The sequence below is a fragment of the Aquarana catesbeiana genome, linkage group LG06 (assembly GCF_042186555.1).
Source record: "Aquarana catesbeiana isolate 2022-GZ linkage group LG06, ASM4218655v1, whole genome shotgun sequence".
NCBI classification, from domain to species: Eukaryota; Metazoa; Chordata; class Amphibia; order Anura; family Ranidae; genus Aquarana; species Aquarana catesbeiana.
The window spans coordinates 298,291,450-298,315,308 of NC_133329.1; the positions used below are offsets into that span (position 1 = coordinate 298,291,450).

At 38.0% G+C, this 23,859-nt stretch overlaps 1 protein-coding gene across 2 annotated transcripts; it reads right to left on the minus strand.

Moving 5' to 3' along the window:
- Positions 1–794: 794 nt before the first annotated feature.
- Positions 795–21,096, minus strand: MYL1 (myosin light chain 1). 2 transcript variants are annotated; one of them, XM_073633551.1, is made up of 7 exons: positions 20,842–21,096; positions 6,460–6,487; positions 3,290–3,433; positions 2,337–2,510; positions 2,161–2,238; positions 2,015–2,053; positions 795–1,288 (listed from the first exon to the last, which is right to left on the minus strand). In XM_073633551.1, exons 1-6 carry the CDS (start codon positions 20,959–20,961, stop codon positions 2,025–2,027), a joined length of 573 nt encoding a protein of 190 aa, XP_073489652.1. In that variant the 5' UTR covers positions 20,962–21,096; the 3' UTR covers positions 795–1,288; positions 2,015–2,024. The 2 variants fall into 2 exon arrangements, with proteins under 2 accessions (XP_073489652.1, XP_073489653.1); XM_073633552.1 differs by lacking the exons at positions 6,460–6,487; positions 20,842–21,096 and adding exons at positions 6,787–6,811; positions 7,538–7,667.
- Between the last annotated feature and the right edge of the window lie 2,763 nt (positions 21,097–23,859).

The window sequence follows — 23,859 nt, forward strand, 5'->3', positions numbered from 1 at the left end:
TTCTATCAACAACACGGGCAGAAATAAAAATGCTTTTTTGTAGAGTTGATGAGTTAGAACACCTGCCAGCTTTTCACTGCTGTGTTATAAGTGTAGTATGTTTGCTTTCATGATTTTTGCTGTCACAATTGCAACATGGCCTCATTAATACATTTTTGTGGTTTGTTTCACAGAGTGTCACCCTTTTGCTTTATGGGATTTTTATTGCTGTCTGTGTCTCTGTTGCAGATTTCCCCTCACTTAATGTTTGTTGAAAATGTCACTGGGACAGAAAATATGGGACCTATCTCTAATGAAGCCTTGGCTAGCAGTAGGAACCCAATATTTACAGTCTTTAACTTAAAAAGAAAGTTTTTGCTGGACATTCAGTTCAAGGTAATGATCCTTCTAAATATAGGTTTGCAGATAACATGTTACCTTAGGTCAGAGCAGGATCATCTGCAAGGCAATCTAGGCTTGCTGGATATTGAAGGGGTACAATCTTTATGCTCTTGCCATAAACCAGGGGGATAGTGCAATTGGTTAAAGCTGTGCACCTGCCTGTCATTTCAGAGGGAAGGATACACTTGTAGACAGTTGACATTTGATGGGCTATGCCAGTACAAACAATAAAGTGACTCTCCTGCGGGCCAAAGCTGCTGTTTTGTCTAGGGCCCCATTCTGCCTTCTTAACTTTCTACCTTAGGTGAATTTGAACCTCGACATCCTTGAATGAATATGTTGAAATATCCCCAATAGGTATCTTTACTGGCCAATAAAATGGCTCCCAAATGAGAAAACATACCTACAGTAGATGGGTTTCAGTAAAACTTTATTGTTTTGACAGAATGGAATACAGGAAGACAATAAATTAACCACTCCACTGTCAGAGATTCCAGCTGCACCTTAGGCGAGTGGGACCTCTGGTAGTGAACGATGCAGTGTTCTTTGGTGCATTGGCCCATAACTTTGGACAGATAAATTAGGAGAGACTCTGTAGCCACCATTTTATCAAAGGGTATTTTATTCTTATGTCTTTCATGTTACAATAATCCATGGCACGTTACACAGATGTGCTTGATGGAATTCTCCGTCAGCTTTGCCAGGGTGATAGCTCCTCTGTGATCTTTTGGTTTCCTTGAAATAATACCAGGGTTCATGGAAAGAAATGTCCCAATGGTGGAAAATAAAAAATCAATGGTGGGTGTATTGTACAGTATATATCCATAAGGTTGGTAATGGTGACCAGTTGCTGGTCTATGTACAGTTTCTATGCCTCCAGATCTTCTGAGACATACGTAGAACAGTGCTAAAAATGGAAAATAAAGCAGAATATTAGTTGGATTCTTATTAAAACACTCAGCTGTAAAAATTTTTTTTGTTTTTAACAGAACATGCTGTAACATTTAATTATACAGGAGCTTACTCTATGTAACTATAAGCAAAATAATGCAATAGCTTGTAAAACACGAGCTCTGAATGCCACTGAATTCTGAAATAAACATTTCGAGTAGACCATCTTAAACAGTGAACGTATTAGTAGTAAAGAATGACTGATAAACTTTTTAAATCATGCTATAATGAACCAGTATGATTTTTTTTGTAGGAAATACAAGTAAGAATAACATTGAAATAAGTAGTGAATTAATTATTGATACATTGATTAAAAGGGATATTTAATATAAAAAGCTGTTTGCAAAAGATAATTCCATATGTAAACATTTTAAATGGACTGTGTATATGAAGACAAACCTGCATTCCGTATAATATTTAGTTCTTTTAATAATGTGAATAATGCAAGTCGATTATCTACATTAGCAGTTATTTCAGATATTAATTGGAAAGGTGGAAGGAAAATTTATAATTCGCTTAAAGCTTTTGCACAAACATTCCACCAATTGCTTTATAAACGATATAAAGACTACAGTAATCTTGTGCATTAACATGCTTTATGTGACAGTAAAACAAGGAGCTCACATACAGTTTTTGTAGCTGTTGTAGATTACAAATATGTTTTAGCAAAATGCCTACTTACTGGAAAGGTTTTAGATGGACATGATGTGCTTTACAAAGGCTGTAAATGAAAAAAAGAAAAACAATTGTTATATTAAGCACCAATAGTGCAGAATGCAATGAAAACTACATTTTGTTTATATGAAGGATGACCATTCCTCAATTTACCTTCATAGTTGATGCAGCCGTTGGAGTCTTCCTGTCCTGCCAGAAGGGCTTCTACTTCTTCCTCCTTCATCTTCTCACCTGTTGATGCATTAGAGATTGGGTGTTATTGTCTACTCTATATTGTCCAGCAATCACCTCTGAGCACCTATAGCCAAGACAATGTGCATGCCTCTTACCCAATGTGGCCAGCACGTGACGAAGCTCAGCACCCATAACTGTGCCATTGCCTTCCTTGTCAAAGACACGCAGACCCTCAACAAAGTCCTCAAAGGTGCCCTGGTCCTTGTTGTTGGCAACAGCCTGCAGCATAGGCAGGAACTGGTCAAACTCAATCTTCTTGGCATTCATCTCTGTAAAAATACAAAAGAAATGGGCATGAGTTCAGTTTGGAGACCTACAAAACACAGAGTGATTGATACACCACAGGGCTGCATGAGGTTAAAAAGTTATTTCTTTACATAGCTAATGACACATTAAGATGAAACACACACAATGTTTTATATTTCTTTGAATCACTCTGTACTTAGAAGTCTCTTCTTCCTTTTAATACGTGCATGTAAAAGCATGTTTTTGGATAGAGTGGAGAAGTGTTAGGCCCTCTGGCAAATGTTATTGCTGTGTCTGTCTCAGTTGAGGTAATTCATCAGTCTATTTGTCCTGGTGGCCACTGTCATTGAGACACAAAGGTGCTGATGCACTCCAAGGAATCTCCTCAACAAGGTACAAACTGAAAATAATTACCAGATAGGTGTGTTAACTCTTCCTTACTCTATCCAAAATATACAAAATAAACTTTGTCTATGCTCAAACTTTAACTACTTTGCATTTTACTACTGCTTTATATCTATGTTTTTAGTAGTATAAAGTTATACTACCAACTTTAACAAATTACTGGAACAAATATAGTTTGGGGTATTGCCCACAGCAACACCACCACCTCCTATGTTTTATGTTTTTTTTTTGGTGTAAGTTATGTAATTATTTAAAAAAAATGTTATTGGTTGCTGTGACAGGGCCTTTTTTCATTACATCATCTTCTTCTCCTATACTGTATTACTACTTTTATAAAACCAGAGCTAGAAGAATTTGTATAAGCCATTTATTTGTAATCCTTGGAGACAGCACTTACCCTCATTAGATGGGTTGCCAAGGACTTTCTTGACCTCAGCATTTGTGGGGTTCTGTCCAAGAGCTCTCATGACATCAGCAACCTGGCTGTAGGAGATTTTGCTTTCACCTGTCCTGTCAAAGAGCAGGAAAGCCTCTTTGAAGTCTGGGAAAAGAAAAATATTTTTTTTATCAGTATGACCTTAAAAAATGGACCCCCAACTTTGCAATATGAGGGAATAATGTAAATGACTTAAATAGATCCTGTGTAATAGAATACAATCTACACAAATGGACCTTAGACAAACCGCAACAAGTGTGTGCGGCCGGTAACCAACCACTTGCAATAAGTTACTGCATATAATTGGTTTGTAACCCATCAGTGTTTCCTTAAATTCAAAATTTAAAATGGTATACAACAGGGATATGCAATTAGAGGACCTCCAGCTGTTGCAGAACTACAAATCCCATAAGGCATAGCAAGACTCTGACAGCCACAAGCATGACACCCAGAAGCAGAGGCATGATGGGACTTGTAGTTTTGCAACAGATGGAGGTCAGCTAATTGCATATCCTGGTATACAATCTCTCAGGATTGGAACTATTCTGGGAAATATAGTAGTGTGCAGGATTATGGAATTATGAAAAGGATCCAATGGGGCAAAGATAGTATAAAGTCTTTTTTTTAAGAGTGGTGAAGAGGGCTTGTTATCAGAATCTGTATTTCCAAGGCACATAAGTCCCTAGCTATATGTCTGATCTTTGATACAACAGCTGTATATATTACATAATAAAATGAGGTAAAGAATGACCAATACCTAGAAAGGGGATTAGGAATGGGTTGCAGTACAGAAAGCCACGTCTAGCAGTGAATTAGAAATTTGTGCCAGTTCAGCTCCTCTCCTGCCTGGGACACTTGAAACTCAGTTATTTTGAGTAACACAGAGGGGTTTCCAAATCAAGTCAGAGATGGTTTTACAGGCAGACTGTAAAAAGCTGCTAATGTTAGCGAGAGGTCAGCACACTTGTAACAGGATACCCCATGCCCTGCACTAATCCCATGGATGCACAGCCCTGTAACCCCTTCATTGCCAACATGCCCAGTAATTAGCATACCCACCATAAGCACCTGTCACTAGAGAACATTTTGACACTGTCAGCATTTCCTTTCACAAGTACAACAAGCTCTACCAAAAGCTGCACCTGGCCAGCTTACTTTCAAAGAGCCCTATATATTACTACAATGTGGTGCCATTTATCTCATGTGTGGCATCCAGCCTACCGATAGAAGGACTGGTACTAATTAACAGAAGGTAAATTTAGGATCTCTAATAAAATGTTGCGAAGCAAAACACAACAGGTTAATATTACATATATTGGACTCAAAGGTTAGAGGGCAAGACTTTGTGTGCTAAACGGTATTGATTGCTTGCAACATCATTATCAGATATAGGGGTTAATTTACTAAAACTGGAGAGTGCAAAGTCTGGTGTAGCTCTGCATAAAAACCAATCAGCTTTCAGTTTTTTCGTCAAAGCTTAATTCAACAAGCTGAGAGTTAGAAGCTGATTGGCTACTATGCACAATTGCACCAGATTTTGTACTCTCTAGTTTTATTGAATCAACCCCATAGTTTTTTGAATGGCTTAAACATTTTAATACAATGAAAATGGTCATAAAATATTGTAATTTTATCAAGCCAGAGTTGCTACAGAAACTCTTGGTGACAGAAATTGAATGCAGCAAGAGGAAATAAGCAGTTGTAGCCAATTATCATGTTAAAACTCCTACAACCCTCTGCTTTAATACAAGGAGAAATGCCACTCAACTGCTGCATCATAAACATTTTTTCTTATGGGGGTATGAAATATCACACTTTAAATGTCAAACTATTTTAATCCACTGCAGTATCTTATATTTCTCACTTATAATATACTAACTGAGTGCTAGGGGAAAATAATATTTATACAAATATGTTACATAATAGAAAATGCAGTGCTATTAACTGATGCAAAATATGATTCACACTAGTTGGCTTATTAGTAACCTCAGAATAACCTCTGTGACTCAACCCGCCATGATGTGACTGGCTATCTATGGAGTACTCCTTGAGTTACAATCAATTGACCAAACTTGGAAAACCATTGCTGTAATGCACTTTTGTATTACTGGCTTACTCTACATGCTATAAAATATAAATAGGACTTTGAGGGTGGAAGACTTTCTTCAACAAATTTAGAGTTCAGCAGTGTTAAAGCCTTTACGTTTTTACAGGGCTTATTTGGGATGGAGTTGTTGGTGCACATAAATATCTATTAAAAACTTTTTAATGATTTTGATAGGACTATATCTAATGTTTTTTTTAAAACCTTTTTAGCAAATGACTTCATTGTGCACAAAGAAAGTTAATACACCCTAAGCTTATGACTCTGAGGCCACTTTCCAATGCCTATCTATTCACATTAAAATGAAATGAAAACACTTAAACCTGCTAACTTTTTGAATGTGCCCAGACACTGGGATACTAAAACTGGAGAGTGCAAAATCTGGTGCGGTTGTGCATGATAGCCAATCAGCTTTTAACTTCAGCTTATGGAATAAAGGCTTTCAGGAAAAAAACTGGAAGCTGATTGGTTTCTATGAAGAGATGCACCAGATTTTGTACTCTCCAGTTTTAGTAAATCATCCGCACTGTGTAGGGTTGCCATGTTATGAAGTGGCAAAGTATTTAAGAAACTTGGTTAATACACTTCTGAACTGGGAAATGTGATTCTTGCTCAGAAAAGATGATAACCCAACACACGTGCCTAGTAGGCCAATGGGTTAAAACACTACTGTAAAAAAGGCATTAGAGAGATGGAATATCCATTCAAATAAATGTACACCCATGTAATTATATTTTGTGTAAATCTGGTGCAGTGTTAATAAAAACGTTGTTGAGTTTTAAAGTAGTACTTTCTCTAATTAAAACATGTGGCATTACATTTATGTATTATCATTCTGCAAAAGCAGTATGCAGCAGATTTTACACATAAACATTCTAATAAACCTTTTATTATAATGACTGTTTAATAAGCATCTACATTCTAGCATCCTTTGTAGAATCAACTAACTATATTATATTTATTTTACAACACATGTAAAATAAAATTTTTAAGTTCCGGTTATTTCTCAGCCTTTCTCTCAACTTACCTTCCTGCTGATCCTTACTGAACTCGATCTGTCAAAAAAAAAAATCAGCCACAAAAACTATTAAAGGCCTGCTGGTTTTTGAGATTCACAGCTTTCTGAGGTCCAAATAACCAATCCATGCACATGGGACTTGCAGGAAGCTGGGAACACAACAAGGCCGGTAATGAAGAATATGCCGAAATGCTATTCTCTCATTTTGAATCCTATGCAACTGTAAGTGGCCAATGTAAATCTTCCTCTCAAAGATGGAAAAAATACTACTAGACCTAGCCACTACCCACGTGGACTTCATTGGCGTTACTTCATTTCCAGCTTAATTTCACTTACCAGCAACCTCATCTGCAGAGAAAGACTGCAAGGTAAAAAAGAGAAAAACAAAAACTAGTATGGAAGCATATGCATTGACAGACATAACAACTGTAGCAATGTAAATGACTAAATAACTATATCTATATGTTATTCCTAGGTATATCAAATAATGTTCATTCCTTTTTGGCCTATCTATATTATATTATGTTAAACTTTGGCATATGAACTCCATAAATAATAGTACAAGTTAATTATTCAAGTAAAAACATTTATACGTATACAGTGGTTTACTTCTATGGGCCTCTTCACAGGATAGGATATAAAGTATAACTCAAAGACAGGCTATGCATCTGTGAAAAATGGGGAAGTGGGATTGCAGCCAGAATTTGCAGCAGCATTTTCTTTTTAAATTATACTATTACATTTTTTTGAAATGTTTAAATAATGAATTAGGGACTTTGGGATTGATATATTATTATATTTCTATCTCTCATAAATTGAAAGCGATTACTTTTTTCTGTTATATAAAAATAACAGATTTTCAATTTGTTGTAGCTTGATTAGCAAAGGGATTTAAAATTATTGCCATAGCCACTGGGAAAGAAGTGCTTCTTTTTTGCAAAAACATTTTTTCCCCGAAATACTACTGCATAAAAGTAAAACAAGGAGCATAGTCTTCCAAGAAATGTCATCCAAGTGTTTATAGAATCCTAGTTGAAGTTACAAAGTACTAAAGTGTGCTAATAGCAAAACGTGCTATGACACCCACCATTTTGAGCTTGGAACGGGGCGACGAGCAGGGAGCTGAGACGATGTCCTGAGGAGGGCTCGAGCTTGTGGTCCTTCTACTGTGGCCAAGCTCTTCTTATTTATCTGGGGGCAGTGACACGACGGCCCAGCTCAGATGTCACAGGGGCTAGTAATCCCACCCTCTGGTGAGCTTTTGGCTTTCTTAGGGCAAAGGAAAAGGAGGGATCTCTTTCCAGTGTCACCAATTTGGAGGGCTATTTTTAGTAGGAAGTGGGTTAGACATGCTTTAATGAGTTTAAAACTTGTCAGCAGTTTTTCTGCAAGAAGGGGGAGATTTGCACAGGCTGGATATGTCAGTTTTGGGCTGTCTTTTATTTTTTCAGAGGAATACGTGTAGCCTATTTCTTCCTTATATCTTACAACTGTGTAAATAAAGCATGGACTCTAAATATACCCTACACACTTGCTGCAAATTCCTGCCAGAGATAACCCAGCATTTAGGGTCTGTATTGCCTATTAACACCTAGATTACAGAGATTTAAATACAATTTACATTCTAGTAAGCTTTGGAAAGCACACAGGAATGAATATATGGTTTTGCAATCCTCTTCCCATGCTTAGTGATATGAATAGACTGTTGAAAGCTGAATTTTGTATTTAGAATGTATACTCCAATTAGGCAAGAACTTATACAAATGGTTCTGTGTATTTTATAAAATGGTAATACCTTGGTGCTATAGATATATTTTTGAATATATAAAAAGATTAGCTGTTTTGAACTTTTGGATGAAACCTAAACTCCGAGTACAATGATTTCAGTGGCCTGTTCCTATGAATTTACATCATTTAAAAATATTATAGGACATCGCTAGGTTGGGTGCTGCTAAGTAATACTAAGTAATACAAAATAGCTCTAGTCACCTACCAAATATGTCAAACAAAAATCCATTGTCATATAAGGACTGTAGAAGTTTTTGGAAAAGTCGGTAAGTAAGGGCGCCCTTTATACATTTACAATATTATACAGTGTGTCAGGCTCCTTATAATGAAACTTCATTTATAAATGTGATGCTAAGTACTGTATGGTTTTAGCCCTGAAGGTGGAGTTACACTTTGATATCAACAAAGGATGCCTCATAGTTCTTTCAGCTTACAAATGTTCAGTTGTGTTTGTGTTTGGTGACATCTAGCGGCCGTCTTGCATAGAAAATCATATTACAAAGCCAAAGGTCTTAAAGGCTTTACTGTGTAACCATTGGAATTTGTCAGGGATAACCAAAGCCTGCTTATAATTCCAGAGTTTTTTTCAGTTACAGCAGTAATCTATTGTCCTTTATAAACATATATCTCATATATATATCTATATCTAGATATATATATATATATATATATATATATATTTAGATATAGATATATATATATATAGGGCATTTACTAAAAGCTGTGCAGGAAGAAAACATGCCAGTTTATTACCAATACAAAATAGGGGGAGATTTACTAAAACTGGGGCACCCAACCTAAAATCTGGAGCAGCTGTGGATAGTAATCAGCTTCTAACTTCAGCTAGTTCAATTAAGCTTTGACAATAAGCATAGGTTCACATTGATGCGATTTGGCATGCGATTGGATATGTCCAATCGCATGCCAAATCGGCGGCAATTGCACAGTCCAGATCGCATTTGTGGCGCCCCACCAATTCCCGAAAGTAGCTTCGGTACAACTTTTGGGGACTTTGGGGTGCGATTTGTATAGACATCTATGCAGCAACCCGCACAGATATCTCTGAAATCACCCCTGAAGTTGGACTGACATGCGAGTATGAAATCCCGCTGTCAGTGTGAACCTGGGCTTAAACCTGGAAGCTGATTGGTTACTATGGCAGCAGCACCAGATTCTGTGTGCACCAGTTTTAGTAAATCTACCCCATTGTTTAGAAAAGTGAAAAAAGTGATGAAAAATGAATACATTGAAAAATCAGCAGAGTTCATAAAATGTTTAGTATTTAGAGGTGCATGTTTTTTAAAATGTTCCTATTTTGTGTCTTTTTAATGACACAAAATTGGAGACAGTTACAATATTGAGATGAAAAGTAAAAACCTGCATTTTGCCTTTATGCAGCGTAGTTTAAAAACATGATATTACTTATTATTTCTTAATGAACAGCTGCCAGAGGGTGGGTTTCTTACTGTGGTGAAGTAAATTTTAGTTGCTAATTATTCACTTCCTAAAACAGTTTTATTGATTGTAAAGTAAAAGACATTTAACAATGTATTTATTTTATTTATTTCAGGTACTTATATAGCACCATCAATTTATGCAGCACTTTACATATACATTGTACATTCACATCAGTCCCTACCCTCAAGGAGCTTACAATCTAAGGTCCCTAACTCACATTCATACATACTAGGGACAATTTAGACAGGATCCAATCAATCACCAGCATGTCTTTGGAGTGTGGGAGGAAACCGGAGTGCCTGGAGGAAACCCACGCAGACACAGGGAGAACATGCAAACTCAAGGCAGGCAGTGTTGTGGTTGGGATTTGAACCAGCGACCCTTCTTACTGCTAGGCGAGAGTGGTACCCACTACACCACTGTGCCCCCCAAATATACACACACTTTGAAAAAAATAAACAGAGCTCAGAATGTTTTCAATTTTAGTCTATACTGATGTTATATATATACCCATTTCCTGATGATTACTATTAATGAAAATGTCCCCACCAGCCCGTCTTCGTAGTGCGCACACACATTATGGCCCCATTCATTTATATACAACAGACTTATACCGCAGGACAGCAGGCATACAGCTTATCCTTATGAATGAATGGGGCCATGGCTATTTATTGGAAGAAAGGCTGTGCAGCGCTGGGCAGGGCCACACAATGGAGATTACTAAAAGGTGGGGAATCTATTAAAGGGAAAGTTCACTTGTATTCATGATTCTTGCAATCTTGTCCTTTAAAATAGGCAATGTAAAGGACATAAAACTAATCTTCTTGAATGAGATTTAAGTATTGTGATGCGTATAAATATTTTTCAATTAAAATGCAGCTAATAATGATATAATGGCAAATAAAATAATTTTAAAAAATGATCAATTGTTAAAGGCCTATAAGTGGTTACTTGAATAACAAAATCACACGGCTAGAATTATCGCAAGACATTACTGTCCATGTAACACCAGGATAAGAACTGGGGTAGCAATTGTTACTGGGACAGAAAGGTACAAATACCAACAAAAAACATTGTGAATAGTTATAACTTTTCCCTATTCTTTTAAAATCTGTTTTATTTGTATGCCTATTTATATCATGTCCTGACAGAAAGTGAGGGGATATCTCCCCAGTATCAATACAGACAGTAATAACAACCATAAAAAAATGATTCAAAATACAATAAAAGGTTTTTGGATCGATTTGGCTTTTAAGCAAGTCTAAAGGGGGTTTAATTATAAAGCCTGACCTTGGTGTTTAAAAGTAGGCACTGAGACAAGCCATCTAAACTACGTGAATGCCACAGTTTCTTAAACCTAATGTACAAATGGCAGCATTCACCCCAAAAGTTGCATCTCTGCCACCAACACATTGGCCAGAGAGGTGAAGCATGCCTATTTAAACAGCAGAGGGGCATACACTGCACTGTGGAAATATTACATATAGAACAAGGCAGTTTTAGGATATTCCAAGGTGCTCAGAAAGTAGGGGTAGTTTTGAAAAGTATCAGGGGCATTCACATATCTGTCCTTTAACAATTATGTGTTTATGGTTTGTTCTGTGTGATCTACATGGGTTTGTTCTTTTGACATCTGCAATTTGATTAAAAGTAACGAGCTAATTTATTGCTCGAGAGTGTTTTCCAATGTGACAGTACTTTCTTTGTACTTTAGATCATCTGTACTCCTTATCATCCCAGTGAAGACAGGGACTCTAAGTAGTACTTAGAGCAGTACATTATCAGTACCCATTCCCTTTACACAACAACTTAAGCAGCACTCTGAGCACAAGAGCAGACCCCTTCTTCTGACAGCTCTGCACTCCGTCTGTCCACCAACAGCTGGGACATCACTGTGTATCCAATATCGGCTTCTGATTAGCTGCTTTCAGTGCCAGTCAGAAGCTGGAGGTGAGCAAATGGTGATGTCTTGGCTGTCAGTAGACAAACTGAATATAGAGCTGTAGGACAGAAAGGGGGCTGCTCATGTGCTCACAATAGAGTGTTCTGCCTTTTTTAAAGAAAGGGTAAAGGAAATCGATAAAAATTGTGCTCTTGAGCATGAGTTTGCCCCAACAAATGCCAACCTTGTCAGAAAGATCAACAAAGGTAAGTGCAGGCTCATTTTTTTGCCTGCTTCTTAGATTAGTTTTTTATATTTATTACCCACTAAGTTTGGCTTAGCTTTGGAGCAGAGCTGCCAGTCCACCCACTGTAAAGATGTAGAAAAATTACACAAAGCAGTAATTTACTTAGGGTGATTTAAAGGAGAATATCTGGCCCTTAGCCAAGTGAGTCTGTGTTCAGAACACTCAATCATGTGCACAGCATTGAAAGAAATATAAGCCTATCTAATCTAATTCTAACCATGGACCCCTGTATGGGTAATGACTGCTGGGCTGAATTTCCTGTTGTATTCACTGACTTTCCTACATCTAGTAAGGTCTCCAGTCACTTCAGTAAAAAGATTGCACCTATGCTACCTGCCAAATAGAATCCTGCTCCATTTTTTGTAAAATAAGTTTAGGGGTCACCCTTATATGGGTGCCTATCGTACCTGGAATGTAAAGGTGCCCATAGACATTAGATCACAGTGAAAACAGACAGCCTAAACAGCTGGATATGAAGACAATCCAATGTCTATGTGGGCCCAGAAGGCTGAACAAGGCTTGTTGGTGGAAGAAGCAACTAGACAAGCTGAACGGTTTTACCCAATAATTCATCACTAACGATGTCTGCAACATGCCTCACCAACCCCTTAACTGGTTTAAGCACAAATCGCTGTGTCAAAGCGGAGTTCCACCCAAAAATGGAACTTCTGCTTTAAGGGAAGGTTTCTTAAGGGAAGGAATGACATTGGGCATGTCATTTTTTTTGAGGGGGGGGTTGGAAACCCTCTTTTTAGAGGGTTCCAGCTCCCACTTTCTCCTGGCGCACCCGCGGCGCCAGAAGGAAGATCACCTCTCCCTCCTCCCTCTTGGCAATCATCTGGGACACGTCACAGGTCCCAGATGATTGCCCGGCCAGTCGCAGCATGCAGCGCAGCTCACGCATGCGCAGTGCGTGCACGGCTGTGAAGCCACAGCCGGGCGCCCACAGTGACAATGCCAGCGCCGCAGAGAGGAGGGGGAGACAAGCGGGGCTTTGTTCCCCCGCATCATGGACCCTGGGACAGGTAAGTGTCTGATTATAAAAGTCAGCAGCTGCAGTATTTGTAGCTGCTGACTTTTATTTACTTTTTTTTAATTGGAACTACGCTTTAAGGAACACCCTGTATCTCCCCAATGTCTAAATGTGCCTCCAAAGTTTATGACAGTCTTCCTTTACCATTGCTTATTCAATCTGCTAGCAATTACCTAAAACCTAAAATGAGGGGGTTAATTATAAGAAAATGGAAGTACAAGTTTTTTTTACACTCTCCTTCCATTGCAGCCTTTCTTGCTATGTTAAAGGAGAAGTATGTGAATCAAACAAAACAAACATACACACACAGCTCAAGACAAAGAACTGAGCAATCACATGACCGCTGATCGCTCAGCTCTTGGTTTTTTTAAAGTCGAGAGCAGTGACTGTCAATCACCACTCTCTGGTCTTCCCCCTCTCTGGGCTTCATAGGGGGTAAGTGCAGCTGGCTTAAGCCCTCAGCAGGGCACTGCGAGATGGAGCCAGCTATCAATCAGGCAGCTGGGTGACATATGGTCGGGATCCTGCCAGAACCTGAAGTAGCTCTGTGATGTCAGCTGACAGGAGGCAATAGCTTGCTATAAGCAAACTCTGGGTGACAGCAGAGCAAAAGTAAGTGCACTCCTGTAACCCAGACGAGAAGTACAGGCAAAAAAGCTTTAGCCATGCTTCTCTTTTAAATAAAGGCAAGCATTTTGTCTGAGAAGGTATGATCACAGAGGAAGCAAAGATACGTTTTTTTCCATTTCTGGTGTCCGTTTATGAAGCAGTGATCAGCGGTGATCCCGAGGATCACCGCTGATCACAGTCCATAAACAGTTTATGAAACAGTGATAATCGGGGGAGAACATGTTTGAACTTTTTCTCCCTCCGATTATCTCTACACACGGAGAATCCTCATTGAATGACACAGAAAGGGCCAGTTTATGAAGCGGTGATCTCACCGCTTCACTGGCGATCGGAGTCAGAATTCACACTCCCAGGTTCACCAGCTCAGAGGTGGTGAATCGGGGAGTGAAGAGGAAATCTGGGGGGATCTGAGGGGGAAGGAGGAAGATTTTTAACTTCCTTATGCCTCGTTCAGACCCCCCAACACTGTAAGCATGTCCCCCTGTCATATTTATGTGTATACATATATATACATATATACATATAATGTGTATATGTATATATATATATATAATGTATGTGTATATACATGTATATATAATGTGTGTGTGTATACATATGTATATAATGTAGGGGGACTCATTATTTTATTAACAGTAATTCATGCCGTCTGTCCGTGTATTGAGCGGTGATAATTTATCACTGCTTAATAAACTGACATCTCTGTATTTCTGGTGCTGTAATCTCGTAAAGTCTCACGAGATTCCAGTATCAGGAGCCTTTCTCCACTGTTGAAAGCATTTGTAGATCTCTTCACTCCTCCAAAGGTGAAGCGATCTACAAAGCTTCATAAACTGGCACACAGAGGAGAAAGATCTTCACTGTGAATGCTGGAGAATGAAGCAGTGAATAGATTTCACTGCTTCATAAACGGACACCTAGGTGTCCATCTGCTTCTGTAACTGTCTGGTGTATTTTGCAAAGCAAAAACATATTTGACCTCTATTATTAACAGAGCTAAAGGAAGTAGACTGTGGAGACTGGGGGAAGGCGGTACTAAAAGAAGGGAAAAGGGATAGGTTGGCACAACAAATAATGTGTTTAAAAAAGGAAAGTCATATTCTAGGGCAGCCAATCTCAACTAGTTCTGTGGAACCTCAGGATTCTCCCAGAGGTTGCTAGGGGTCCCTTGGGGTGTGGGTGATTACCTTTCATTTGATGGTGTCTACGTGGTTCCAGGACCAACACCACTTGGCAAAGCTAGGAGCATGTCCCCAATTATGTTTATAGATGTGGCATTATGACCACCACTCTAGGGGTTACATTCTTTCTATTGACCACCGATGTAAACAGCATTTTTGCCATTGACCTCAAATGAATTGGTTTTGATAAGAGATAAATTATTTAAGGGGCTCATCTGGGGTAAAAAGTTGAGAAATCTTTTTTAGGGCATGGGCTGGTCAAAGTTTCTCCTATTTGTATTCCAGGTCACAAATTACAGTGCTTTCTAGACTTTATATACCTACTAACTTTCTGAGATGAGAAAGGGGGATACCTTTTAGTACAAATAATGCAGGTGACACACCCCTGTCACACCCCCAGTTACACAGACCACAAACAAATAATGGATAAACCTATAAACCTACAAGTGCTTTTTTCATTCCTACTTTTCTATTATACTGGATAGAAGATTATAATACCTTTTGTAGTTAAATAGTATGTTTTTTTATAGAGCTCTAAACATCAGATTAAACAAGAGGGACAGCTGAGGAGGAAAGGGGGACAGAGGGATTTGGTTTCAAAAGGTAAACAATTCCTCCAAATGAACACAGATTGGAGCTCTAACTAACTCAGCTCATGATTTCAAACACAACCCATACAAATTGGAGACTAAGCCTACAAAACTGTAGCTTGCATAACACTTCAGAATGTATTAATGTGCTTTCCCTTTAAAAGCAGTAAAGAAGCAACATAACTTGTTCTGCTCTAGTTTATTACCCCTTTTCTGAAATGCCCCAGCCCTGTTGAAACTGCAGATGTCATGAGAAGCTTGCACAATCTGCTTATGGACACTTACCATTTATGTTGTAGAGAAAGCACAGTATAAGCCCATTGTAATTATTTTAATAATACTTTCAACATCTTTGGGTCAAGATCAGAATATTTAAACCCTTCCCAAGTGCTCTCTAAAAATCTTGCCCCATAGTCACAAAATTATATTTTTCTGCATATATATTTTTTACTGTTTTTTTTTACAGAGACTCTGTGGTTGATTTTATAAAGGCAGCAAGCCAGTTTTTGTGCAAGGGAATTTTCCCTTTGGTTTATGAGTAAAGTGAAGCCTTGCTGACTTTGAGCATCCAATCATGTGCAAGCAAAAATGCAGTTTTTATTCCTTGAACATGATTGGCTATTCTTTGCAAAGTGAATTTGCAGCACATTCACTAAGCAAAGTGACATACCTATATGCCTTTAGTAAATCAACCCCTCTGATAGATTCTAACAGAAGCATCCATTGCTGCCCCAGTTGTTGTACTCTAGGTTCTGGAAAATCTAAAATTCACCTTCTCAAATTTGTATGGAGAACATCAGTTAGGAAAATGAGTATCTATTAAAAGAATATGGCAACTGATGAAGTGTAAAAACTAAAACAGTGAGAAAATGTTTCAAGCAACTTGACTTTTTCCTTTATAACTGCTTCTGTTGTTACGGCAGTGAAAAGCATGCCATTCCTGTCTACTAAAATAATCTGTACGGGTATTTATAAAATATAAGACATATTGCTAGTCTGTCAATGCATTGCTCAATACAAGTCTTAATTATTTATCTACTGTTACCAGCCTTGCAGGGTTCCATCAGCACATGATGATCTGGTAAATTAGACGTTTTTAAGTTTTCACATGCAAACACATCAATCACTATTTTAAACTTAAATATTTTAACACTTCAAACTTGTCATGCTGTAAAAAGCACACACATTTATTAAATAGTGAACCAGGCACAAAAAGTACAAGAGACAAAAACAGTATTAACATGAAAATCAAATAAGTACTTTCCTGGATCAAATCAAAATATACACCAAACCAGAACCCTAAATATTAAAATGTCATCCACTATGAATGAATTCCCATTATCCTGGGTACCAGTGCTTCCCAGAGACCCAGAGAGTTCAAAGACTAGAGCTATAGACATAGTTTTTACAAATGAGAGCGTGCAGTCAATTAATAAGTATTACAATAATGTGTGTTTTTATTAATTATATAATTGTAGAAAAACACATGCATAAGTTGCAATAGAAATACATGTCATTTACACCCTAATTAGCAAAGAGTGATGGTTTTTAGGGCAGCAGCACATAGCAACCAATCAAAATAAACCATGCCATAGTCTGACTTTAGCGGAGTGGATTCTGCTTGGTTGCAGTTAAAGTGTATGCATAGCCCAATACATTTTTTTTTGTTTTTGGATAGAATAGGGTGGGGTTAAAACCCATGTTAGTTTATTTTGCTCTATTGGCCTGTTAAGGAGATTCTCTTTCATATCCTGTCCCTAAAATGCAGAACACCTCTACGAAATGAGAAGAATGCCTGTTTTAGACAGCTGTGAGCAAAACAGGTGTCCTATTGGAAGATATACGTCCTCCCTTGTACTGGTTCCATCACTTTCTGTGACAATCAGTGACAATGGTTACCAGGACAAACAAAGGGTAAATCTACTCAGCTGGGGCACAGATATTAAAACCAGCTTGACAGTGGCTCTAACCATTCCATGTTCTATCCAAAAGTAAATGTATACTGTTTTTTTTTTTTTTTTTATACATTTGCTTTAGAAATGTTCACTTTTTACTGAATAGGGCTGGTATGTGTTCAGAACTTAGGTCTACTGAGTTCTTTTAAATCATGGTCATTTTTCTTTTCTATACCCTGTTGTATATAAATGCCCATTTACTACATAGTATTACTTTTATTTCCAGTAGATGGCAGTATATTCAAATTGAGTTCTGCAGTGTATCTCTCTCTCTTTCTCTCTCTGCTGGACTCATCAAAAAAAATTGATAACCATTTTTCGTGTGACAACCTTAAGGTTTGTTACCAGTTGTCACTAGTATCTGGCCAGCCCATAGAAATTCTGTCATTAAAGTTTATCAGAATATTAGAGTCTTGAAAGAGCACTAAAAGCAGCAACAATAGAACAGCAGCACTAAGCAAAAAGTGCCACTAGGTGGCGACCTCTGCATACTCTGTGTACATCAAGCTCTTCAGTTTAATTGAATCTCAAAGCTATTAGTTGAAGTAGAGCCCTAACTGTAGTAACAGCTGCTAAATGACAATACATATAAACATTGATGTTTTATTAGACTCTGAAGTATTTTAATGTATCACTGAACTCATACCCTTTGTAATTTGGAGGAATGATGTTATTTCACGTTCCCTGAAAGGGTACCCTTGATGCCTAATTAAGATCTTCATCACTACTGCAATGCACAGTATACTCTGCTATGGATTGTAACCACTGCATTAGGTGTTTAGAGGGAAATGTATAACTAGGAATGGGATAATATTAACAGAATTCTATTATATTATGGACAAACTAACGTCTTTAATAAAGTCTGGTATTTTTTTTTATGTTTATACATGCACTGGGCAAACTACATGTGTGCATAGAGTTGCGCTTTTTTTTAGATGCGCTGGGCAGGTGCATTGTCACGCGTCAAACTGCGTTTCCTTTGTGCATTGAAATGCGTTTTGACAGGCGCTGACACTTATTTCAATGCAATTTTGAGTATAAGATTTGGAGTAGATAAGGTTAACAGCCATTGACCAAGACTTGTTGATTCCTAATCATAAGAATATCAACAAGCTCTTGATGCAATAAACAGTCCTTATTCCAGGAAAAAATTAATAAATCATAAAAAGGGAAAATTTTCGCATTTTATAATTTATTTTTTCCTGGAATAAGGACTGTTTATTGCATCAAGAGGTTGTTGATATTCTTATGATTAGTATGTCACGTTAAATGTTATGCGCGACTCTGCTCTTGGTTATACTGATTTTTTGTGACATGGCACATAAGAGTTGCTGTTTTTTTCTGAATTTTTCAGAATTATCATTTACAGCGGTTCATAATAAGCGCGGTTTCTCTCCCTTTATATATTTTAGCTTGTTGATCCCTGTTGCCAATATATAAAAAATGCATGTTATATGCGTTTTGAAGCGCTCTCATTGACTTCTATTGGGCCTCCCAATGCACTAAAACGCATTAAAAAAATGGACATTTCAAATTTATTAAAACACACTTCACTAGAGTGCTAAGATAAGAGCAGGAACTATGGGGGAGATTTACTGAAACTGGAGAGTGCAAAATCTGGTGCAGCTCTGCATAGAAACCAATCAGCTTTCGTTTTTTTTTTTTTTTTGTCAAAACTTAATTGAACAAGCTGAAGTTAGAAGCTGATTGGCTACCGTGCACAGCTGCATCAGATTTTGCACTCTGCAGTTTTAGTAAATCAACTCCTGTGTTTATTACAGGGAAAATGTTTTAGTGCATTGCAACATGTGCATTAAAGTTCAACAGTGTAAATGGGCCCTCAGTGGTGCACGGTAAATGTATATTGTTTGGATTTTGAAATAAAGCTAGTTTACCTACACTAAAGTTCCATTGGTATGAACACAAAAACATGCAGTGTCTATACTGTCAGTACAAGCCAATGAGATCCCAGTTGTATTTTTCTAGGGTTGCCAGATAATCTGATTGGTTGCTATGGGCAACACCACTTTCTTTGCTCAAGGTTTAACAAACCAGGGCACTTTAAGAAACACTTTAAGGACACTTTATGGAAATGCATTGGTTATATGTTTCAAGTTACTGCAACAAAGATTACACTTATTTGTAAACACACATAGATCACATTCAATTTACTAAATGACAGCAAAAACAGAATGTCCTCATAAGCATTGCTCCTTCACATTGCTATGCAAGTAGAAACAAAGATCAGCTTCATACAGTAACATCTCATCTGCAACAAAGTATTTGTAGAGTGGGACATTGGTCCTAAGTCACATAAATGCACATAAGGCTATGCACAGGGTAACAAGTTACATTGTAGAAACCTATAATTAAAAAAAGGGAGTTCCTGTCCTATCCACACTCAGCACCAATTCTGAAGCCTCCATTCAGACAGAAGCCAAGCCTTATTCATCCATATAAGGGCATCCTCCTTCTGATCCGCATTTATAGACCAATTGGAAGGCAGCTAGGTGGAGGAGGAGCCTGTGTGATTCCCTGGGTAGCTGGCTAACCTGCTACCTGTCAATCCACTGTCATAGCATTGCAAGGAGCAAGCTGAGAACACAAGCACACTGCAAACCACATCCATTAACAGCACAACACTGGCAATAGAGAAGTTGTTGGTGTTGTCACTGGAAAGCTCATTGCCCCTAGAAAGTATAAAATGTAGCTATGACATTATCCTGTCCCGAATTGATTTTCTTCAGTATGGCTTAGCTATTGTAAAGTGGTAAGTAAATGCTTATGCAGCTCAGTTATAACTGTCTCTCTTATAAGTAGCACATTATATTTGCACTATTAGCTCAATTGAAGTATAAAAACACATCTCCCCCCCCCTCCTCCCCAATATGTGTGATGACACCTGATGGTGATATAAAGCTGCCCATACACTATACAGTCATATCAGAGACAATCTCTTTTCGATCTACCATCAGCTATGAAATGTAATGAATGGGTACACATTGAATAGATTGTATAGGTATGTGTTTATATTGCATAAGTTTGGTAAATCTAAAAAAGATTGTACAGAGATCTGATTGTATATTGTATGGCTAGCTTTAGATCACCTTCTGGTGTCATGACACCCATTGGAGGTGTCTTTTTTTTTTAGCTATTCATAAAAGAGACAAAATAAACATATTCCTAAACAATCTATTCAATTTGTATCCAACCAGACACTACATAGTTGATGGTAGATCTAAAGGAGATTTTACAATTAGCTTGTATAGAGTATGACAAGCTGAAAACATAAATTGCTTGTGTTCTGGTAAATGTTGTGAGCTGTTTGCATATGGAATAGAGTAATTGTCATTAAATAAAAATCTGTGACACCAATAAATCCATAAGATGCAGCCATACAGCCAGATTGCAGCATAAATGACTTCTGGTGTTAGGAGGGGATGATCTCCAAAAAAATGCCAATTTCTGTCCTCTCTAAGGAGGGAAAAGGGGGCACAGCAGGGTCCCCCCTAATCTCTCTGAGTTTCCAGCGACTACACACATAACATCCCATTGCAGCCCTGTTACCTTGACACTGGACAGATCAAATGCTGGTTCTTTGGGTTTGACAGGTTCTGGGGCTGGTGCTGGTGCCGGTGCTGGGGCAGCAGCTGCTGCTGGTTTCTTCACATCCTTCTTAGGTGCCATTGTACTTTAGTGTTATTGGAGCAAACAAGGATCCAGGGAGAAACAAGAAAACCCTAAGTGTTGGAGGTAAGATCAGGACGATCCTCAGCCCAGTGCCTAGATGGGGAACCCAATGTGTTTTTCACTATTAGGGCATATTTATATTTCGCTTAGTACCTAACACAATCTGCACGCATGCTGCTGGATTGGACAGTTCCCCAGGCAAGGAGGATGTCATCAGGACTAAGACTATAAATGGAATATAAGGGGTCAGGGCTACATCAAGCCACGGGACTTCTATTTTTTTCAGCCTGCCTGGATTTTTGGGATATGTGTAAAGGACAAACACACATGAATAAGCTGCCTGGAAAGCCCTTGTTGACATCTACACATATAGCTGCAAGTGGGGTCTTTGGATTGGAATTTTGTGTTGTTGCTCAACAGTAAATCACACAATGTCATAAAAGTCTCACACATTCCAAGTTCTGGCAGCCTGTAGGATTTCAGGCTGGAATTTATTTTCAAAGCAATGGGGTACAGAAAATTGTTCACCCCATCCCCCCCCCCCCCCCCCCCCATTCTCTTCCTTTCATTTGAGAAGTGTTGATCAAGCAGTGTGCAGCCCAAGGGTTTAAAAATAAAAGCAGACGTATATGGCAAGTCGTCCTTGTCACCTCCTCCTGTTTCAGAGAGAATGTACTGTACGCACAGGCCCCCCATCCTGGCTGCTTTTGTATATTAATTACATTTTGAAGCCTGGCTAACGTTCCTTATGGCTGATCCTAGAGGATGAGCTTCACATTCACAATGCAAGGCATGGAGGAGACACTGAGCCATGGAAACTATTCTATATGTAGATCTGTCTATTCCACTATTCCAGGCGAGAGCCTTCCTCAATGAGCAGATAGGTGGGCTTGTGTGTCAGACCTTTCATTGTCTGTCTGTGTCATACATGTTCACATACACACAGCATGTATGTCATGTGTTCTACAGCTTATCTATTAGTATTCATAAATACACTGCACTTTTATGTCATCATAAGCTGTGTGTCATTTACTTTACTGGACATATAGACATAAATCTATCCACAATCTCATCTGACTCCCATCTATCTTTATTTTGTCTATCCATCTATCTGAATCCCCAGCCCCATTTAGGTATATGTCTATTCTTTTCCTTTCTTTCTTTCTTTCTTTCTTTCTTTCTTTCTTTCTTTCTTTCTTTCTTTCTTTCTTTCTTTCTTTCTTTCTTTCTTTCTTTCTTTTTCTTTCTTCCAGCCTCATCCATAGTATCAAATGTAGAGAGATGTACACTGATAAATAGATATGGATGAGGCTGAATAGATAGATAAATATAGAGATCAATAATCTATCTACCTATCTACCTCTCTCACCTACAGTATCTATCTATCTATCTATCTATCTATCTATCTATCTATCTATCTATCTATCTATCTATCTAATCCAATCTCCATCATTCCAGCCTCGTCCATGCCTATCAAATGTAGAGATTTACATTGATCAATAGATAGGTATGGATCAGTGTACCTCTTTACATCTATCTATCTATCTATCTATCTATCTATCTATCTATCTATCTATCTATCTATCTATCTATCTATCTATCTATCTATCTATCTATCTGTTCAATCTATCAATCCACCCTCATCCATGTCTATCATCAGACAGACACTGATCAATAGATAGATATGGATGAGGCTGGATTGACAGAGATTAGGATAGATAGATAGATAGATAGATAGATAGATAGATAGATAGATAGATAGATAGATAGATAGATAGATAGATAGATAGATAGATAGATAGATTATCAATGCACATCTCTATATCTATCTATCTATCTATCTATCTATCTATCTATCTATCTATCTATCTATCTATCTATCTATCTATCTATCTATCTATCTATTTATTCGTATCTCTATCATTCCAGCCTCATCCATATCTATCTATTGATCAGTGTCTGTCTGTCTGTCTGCCTATCTATCTATCTATCTACATCTCACTCTCTCTCATCTGGAGCAGTGTTCCCTGGAACAATTCGCTCTGTTAGTACATCGCTGCTATGTGCCATGTGAGGACAGAGCCTGGCAGTCCCGGGCACACTGCTGATCACATTCCCCTGCAGATGAAAGGAGAGGTTCACCAAGCGCCCCCAGGTCCCTCTTCCAGGAGGAAGGATTTTCTGGTGACTTTAGGACAAAATCTCACACTTAAATAGGGCTCTAGAGTCCAGCTGTTTCCCACTAATATGTGCACAGCAATCACAGTCATAATTCATGTCCTTGTAAATCCGTGCAGGGAAAGGCTTTATATTTAGAAGACACCTTTGGCATCTTTAACTTTCGAGAGAACTCTACATACTTTCTGCCCCTGTTAACCCTGTCTGTGGGGCGCAAGTGGGTTAAATGGCTATTTTTTTGCAGTTACACCACCACTATAGAACGATGTGTAATGAAGATACAAACGAATAAGACAATTTTTTAGGCTAGAAATATGAAATATTCAGGGGTGATCACCATTTTAACACGAACTAAATGGCTTGTTCAAAAAAGTTAAATGTCCATTGTATGTCACCTGTAACAGAACTGATGTGTGTGTCTACAACGAAGCCCTTCTTTATTGGATCAGTATTGATACATCTGGTCATTAGCACTAGTTTTACCAACCTTCTTCTCATTCATTGCAAGTAAAAAGATTGTGTTCCTTCCCCTGGTTAGGACTCCAAGTACTGTCTACCATCTGCATATAGAGCAGCTTCCCCTCTCAGCCATCCCCTCCTTTGCTCTTCTGTGTAAGTTACAATGAGAACCTGGGCCGGCTGTAATATATATATATATATATATATATATATATATATATATATATATATATTTATTTATTGCTGCATTTTAATTAT

Coding starts and splice junctions, on each gene's coding strand:
- MYL1 (XM_073633551.1), bottom strand. CDS start 20,961: ATGGCACCTAAGAAGGATGTGAAGAAACCAGCAGCAGCTGCTGCCCCA. Junction 3,434..6,459: donor CAGTAAGGATCAGCAGGAAG/GTAAGTTGAGAG, acceptor TTCTTTTCCCAG/ACTTCAAAGAGGCTTTCCTG. Junction 2,239..2,336: donor TCACGTGCTGGCCACATTGG/GTAAGAGGCATG, acceptor ATGCATCAACAG/GTGAGAAGATGAAGGAGGAA.